Source organism: Lygodium microphyllum, chromosome 21 (assembly GCF_053477565.2).
Source record: "Lygodium microphyllum isolate KBCC chromosome 21, Lygodium_microphyllum_v1.1.10, whole genome shotgun sequence".
Lineage (NCBI taxonomy): Eukaryota > Viridiplantae > Streptophyta > Polypodiopsida > Schizaeales > Lygodiaceae > Lygodium > Lygodium microphyllum.
Window position 1 is genome coordinate 11,427,534 of NC_141155.1, and position 5,837 is coordinate 11,433,370.

Sequence of the window (5,837 nt, forward strand, 5' to 3'; positions counted from 1 at the left end):
TTGGACTTTCTTAGGCGGCATCGTAGTTGTAGTCCTTCGAACGTGAAAGCAACTTTACACTCCTTTTCAAAATCCCACCGTCGCTCCCTTGCACGTCAATACTCTTCTTCTCCTTTTCGAGTGGGGAAAAACCAAGTCCCAAGGGTATTTTGAGAAGACAAGGAACAGTCAAGGGTTTATCCACGAGAAGGGTTAATAAGACCTTTAAGGTCTTAGTTTCTTTGGGAGGGAAAGGTCTACAAAGCCTTTAAAAAAAAGCCCTATAGGGGTATATACACTGGAAAAAAGGTGGGTGTGTGTGTGCGGTTCCAAAAGCATATGAAGGGGACCTTAGGAGATCTTTGGACATGGGAGTGAAAGGGTATAGGATGGGGAATCTTGAAGGGATTTTTGGACACGGGGGAAGGGTGTGTGAACACGGGGGGGAAGGGTGTGTGGACACAGGGTGAAAAGGCCTTAGGGGTTTTAAAACCCAGGGTGGAAAGACGAAGGGCAACACCATGGGGCGAAGGGAACACAAGGGGGATGAAAAGGGCTTAGGGGGATTTAAAAAAAACCCTTGGGGGTGTGTGGACACGAGGGGCAAGTTCCAAGCCAAGGGAAAAGGTGAAGGGTGAAAGGGGGCTTATGTGTGTGGATACCGGGGGGGGGGGGGGGGGTGAAAAGGGCTTAGGCACGGAGGGAAAAAGGTGTAAGAATCGCCTGTGAGGGGAATAAATCCCGGGGGTGGAAAAGGGGAAAAGAAACCTTCAAGAGGAAGGTTTAAAAGAAACTCACAGGAAAGGGGGCTTAGATCCTCCCCTTAGAAGCTTCTGTGGGCTCAAAAAGCCACGTGGAGGGAAGGGAATGACTTAATGGTGGCGGATGGCGATTCCCAGGCGGCAGATGGCGATTTCCAAGCGGCCGATGTTGGCGACAGATGACAGTTCTGGCGTAGTCTTCAGAATCCCCCCCCTCGGTTTTTCCTGGCCGCGTCACGGCACATGGCTCCCTCAACGTGACAGCTCTTCTCAGTGTCCCGTCCTATCTTCCCACTTCAGCTCCACCTCATCCGTCTGGCAGTGTCGTCCTCCTCAATCACAGCGCCGTCCTCTGTTTAAATAGGGGAGGGGAGGGGGGATCCTCCCTCTCCATCATGTCAATATGCATGGCACTCACACTCCCGCGAGCTCCCACCGAGGAGCTTCTCCATGGTTTCTATTCCCCTCCCCTTCCAGCACAACTGTCAGCTGAAGGGGGGGGGGGGGGGGGGGGGGATTTTTAAAAAATTTGCATTATCCTCAAGAAATTGCCATATCGATATCCCCCCTTCCCGTAAGGGTAATTCACGTGAAAAAAAAGAAATTTGGAACATTACATTGGGTCTTAGTTAACCCAATTGATAAATTTGGTGTGGTTGTAAGGTGGTTTTCTAAGTTGTTAGAACGTCTTGGAAAGGAGAACCCTGTAAAGATTGTCCTTACTAAGTTTATCAACACTATTGTTCACACGTAGTAAGCGATGAAATTATTACTTTAATACAACCAATAGCATTACAATTAAAAAACAATGATTCATAGAACACTCGCAAAGTAAATGGTTGATATTTCGTCTCATATAATAATTGCAACAATTCTTTGATTAGTTGTTTCTAAGAAATATCTTCTAGAAACCCTCACAACCACATCCATATGTGTACATGAGATATCATAGTCTACACAGGCAAAGAGTATGTCATGTGATATCATAGTCAACACAGGCAAAGAGTATCATTATGTCATGTGACATCTCTTTTTTTTTCTTTGTGAGTTGCTTCTCTTTGCTCCCAAATGTGAAACAAACAAGGCCTAAAGCTCACGAAAGCGAAAGTCTTAGGCGCAAAGACATGTTTTCTTTCATTGATTATCTTGAATTTAAAATCCTAACTTTCTTTTTGGGCTTTTTCTGACTAGAAACTAGGCTTTTAAGTTCCACTCCAGACAAAGAGTGAGTTCCTATAATAAATCATGAAGATGTTTCAGCTTCCATTTTATAGTGTTGCTGCAAAAACCAGTACTGGTTGAGTTTTGAATTTGCCAAATTTTGTTTTCCCACATTCTTTTCCTCAATAACATAACAGATTAGGGTCGCGCATTATTTGCTAGATGCAGGTATACATTCTGCAACTCTCATTCTGTCACATGTATAATGTATAGACACATATTGACAATGGAATGAACTTTCTTAACAGACTCAATGTTGAAACTTCATGTTTTTAGTGCTCAATTTAAGACCATTTGTTGATAAGAGTGTTTATGTTGCAGTTAAACCCAGTTAGGCTAGAAAGAATGCCGTGTACACTATTTTGTTGCTTTATTACATAACACAGTTCAGTATACTACCTTGAAATGAGTAGTTACAACAGTAGCAGAATTAAGTTCATCAAAGAAATTTGCTATAGGTGCAAATGATTTGGCTACTCCAGGCCAATTTGATATCCATTTGGAAAAGCAGATCTATCTCATCTTTTGAGCATCAACTTGTGTAGATTGGCTTCCTGATGGATACATCTGTATACGAGGAACAGAACTGCCAGATTATTGACTGGTTTCCAATCTCAGTATCACCAATGACTCATTAGGTGCCTTCTCTTGCTGGAGTAGCTGCTAGAAGACTGTGATTTGCCGTTATCCACGACTAAAACAACACGCCTGGATAAAGTCTGTATATCTCTCTCAATTTCCATAAGTTGCTCCTCAAACCTGCAGCAATTACCAACACAGCTATCTCAAATGTCTTGTCATTATGAGGATGCGTATCGATTCCTGCACCGTACAAGGTGACTGTTCATAGCTAAAGCTAAAGAAATATAAAAATTAAAGGGGCATTCACACACTTTTCCTTCCGTGCTTTCTTTGCCCAGGTATCAAGTGTTACTGAGGTTTTCTGATATGTTGTATTCACTTGCTGCCACTTTTTCTTAAGCCCTTCAATTAGCTCTTGCTTCTCGAACTCTTCCAACCTGCAACACATCATACAAAGCAGGCATTTCTAAGTAACATAAATCAGATAAAAATTATCAAGCACTCCATTGGGAAATGGTTATTCTTTGCATGACCGTGCCAGAGAGGTTATAGCTTATGTAGGAGTCACTGTTTCAGTGGACCATAAAGGGGAACTTAGAGAAACACTTTAAGAGGGGCCTTGTTGACTTGCCTCCTGGTATTTGGTTGAGTTCCCACTCCCTGCCTTTTAGATCCTTCTGAGTTTGCTTTACTTTGATTTTCCTTCAAAACTTTATTATAGTTCACAAGATACTTTGGAACTTTTCCGTAATCAGGCTTTTCAACATACGGCCGCACATAAACCGGCAATTTCTTTGGTGCTATGACATGAAATAGTCCCAAAGAACTTATTTTATTTAGCAAAACAGTATACAAAATATACTGTTTACTAATGATTCTGATAAAATTGAACATGTGCTAAAACAAGCGAGCACCTAGAGTGTAATCACTTACTGGACTACAAGGTCAACAAGCTGTTTCATTCCCTTTAATTCTATAACACTCTTGATAACATTGAGCATGTGTTAAAACAAGAAAGCTCCTAGAGTGTAATTACTACCAGAATACAAGGTCAACAAGCTGCTTCATCCCCTTTAACTCTATAAGTTGAGCTGAGGATGAACTACAACATTTGTAACAAGGATGCATGCACTGCTCACACAGAAACAGATTTCTTCCTACCACCAACAAGTACTGAGAGCCCTACACTGCTCAGCTAACAATATTCTGATCGCACCAAAAAATACAACAGATGGGATCAAAACTGGCAAGAAATGTAGAGCTTACTCGAATGGATTATCTCAACAGCATTTGAAGTGATAAAATCCTTGTGGGGATGCTTAAGAACCTGCAGCAAAGAAACCATGAAGCTTACAACAACGTTGAAATGAAAATGGCTAAAGGTCAGCCTTGGCTAAAAAGCACCAGCTGCAATCTAAACAAGTGATAATACAACCCAAACAGAAGAAGTAAAACCATACTGGCTTATCGTGTGGAATGGGCGGCTTGAAGCGTATTTTGGGAGTCCGAATCACAAATGCTGCAGAGGAAAAACTGAACACTCTTCAATTTCAATTCATGGCAACAAGCTGTAATAGGAGAACATATTTTAATACACCTGTACTCAAATTAAACAAGACTTGCACTGGTAGGAGCTGAACATTTTGTTCATGGCGACAAGCTATAGGAAAATTACGAGCATTCCAGTGGAAAACATGCACAAATGTTAGGTGCCACTTGGAATAATGTTGATTCAAACATGTGCAAATCTCAAATTTCTCTGGTACAGGATGGATTTAGAACTGCATCTGTGCAGGTGTATTCTGAAAGCACTTACGCCGAAGTTTGACCCTCGAATGCTTCTTCAGAAACTCATCGGTGTGGGGATTCCGCAACCCCGGCAGATGCCCAAATGTTGCTTTGGGCCGCCTCAACTTGGCATATGTCAAGAATGTATCTTCCTCTGCATTGTACTAGAGACCAGACAAAAGCAAATCAGACATGCATTTAACACAGGGCATGCTATCCTGAATCGAAGCTATTCAGGCATGCATTTAACACAGGGAATCGAAGTTATTCAGACATGTATTTAATAACACAGGGCGTGCTATCCTGAATCGACACGTTAGCTGCTTCATTGATAAATTCAGAGCACGCCATGGTGAATTGAAATGTTAAACACTGCCTGCATGCCACCGCGAATCTATATATCAACTGCTCATCTGTGCTGTTTTCTACTTGGAGAATCGTATTAGGGTTTGACGTATTCAAGAGCATTACAACAACAGAGTGTGATGCAGAAAGATGGAAGATGCTGCTTCGTGATATTGACAAGCATATCGGGGATCATGAGAAAGGAAGACTGCAGATTAATGGAATGATTGATATAAGGAGGACAGAGACCTTGGATTTGGGGTAAGAGCGGTGCTTGCTGGTGGAGGAAGGGGGAGGAGGGATGAGGTTGTAGACGCTCTCGACGTTGTCCCGAAGCATCGTTCTTTGCCCTGCTCGGATGCGTCCCTGTAACTCGGTAATGGCGAACCTCCCTCCCTCTCTCTCGCTCTCTGTGTCTCTCTCTTGCTCTCTGTGTCTGTCTCCTGTTCCGTCTCTAGACCTGTTTCTGGGTTATGTGGAGCGTGCCTGACAGGACGCCAACTTTCGTATCTCCTAACGTTTGTAGTGACCACCCTTCACAAGCCTTACGGGACGTCTCCCTAAGAGCTCCAGGATCTTCTAGATGTTTCAATAACGTTGTAACCTCTAATTATGTAGATAATAATTTTTTTAAAAAAAATCTAATATGTCTTTATAAAAAAAATTAAAAATCTTTTTTAGAAAGAGTTTTTCTTTTTGCCTATTTTCGTGTAGTGTTTTTACATTTGAGAAAAACTAACGTCGAATGAAACAAAAGAAAACAAAAAGTAAGTTTATTTATGTCGCTTCTCGGTCTGTGTAGAGCGTACTGCTGCAACGCAAAAGCAATGTATGGGTGTGCCAGCTCTCTTTGAAAGCTCAACCCTTCGACTGCTCTGGTGCTTGACATGCTACTCTCCAACAAGCGACACTTGACATGTTACTTTTGCATGAGCATCGTGTGCAACACAGTGTGTGACAAGTGAGTAATTGTGTGTAGTGCTGTGATGTGTGCGCTTGCCGCTGCTCCAACGAACGACGAACGTGCTGTTGACAAACTTGGTTGCCAACCAACAAATGAATAAGGTCATTTTTTGAGTTGTCAATATTGATATTTATTAATTTATTAGTTTATATTTAAGTAGTATTAGTTAAATAGATAGACTTATTGATAGTATTAGT

The 5,837-nt window shown here is 41.9% G+C and overlaps 1 protein-coding gene across 1 annotated transcript; it reads right to left on the reverse strand.

Annotated features, from left to right (window-relative positions):
* Positions 1-2,221: 2,221 nt before the first annotated feature.
* LOC148017742 (uncharacterized) lies at positions 2,222-5,231 on the reverse strand. The gene is made up of 7 exons (XM_087661755.1): positions 4,926-5,231; positions 4,360-4,495; positions 4,004-4,062; positions 3,810-3,870; positions 3,175-3,343; positions 2,855-2,980; positions 2,222-2,720 (listed from the first exon to the last, which is right to left on the reverse strand). The coding sequence occupies exons 1-7, from the start codon at positions 5,013-5,015 to the stop codon at positions 2,582-2,584; spliced, it is 780 nt and encodes a 259-aa protein (XP_087517881.1). The 5' UTR covers positions 5,016-5,231; the 3' UTR covers positions 2,222-2,581.
* Positions 5,232-5,837: the final 606 nt, after the last annotated feature.

Excerpts from the sequence above, each read along its gene's own strand:
- LOC148017742 (XM_087661755.1), bottom strand. The coding sequence starts at position 5,015 with ATGCTTCGGGACAACGTCGAGAGCGTCTACAACCTCATCCCTCCTCCC. Across the intron at positions 3,871-4,003 it reads CCATTCCACACGATAAGCCA|GTTCTTAAGCATCCCCACAA; the intron begins GTATGGTTTTAC and ends TCTTTGCTGCAG. Across the intron at positions 2,721-2,854 it reads AAGAAAGCACGGAAGGAAAA|GTTTGAGGAGCAACTTATGG; the intron begins GTGTGTGAATGC and ends TAATTGCTGCAG.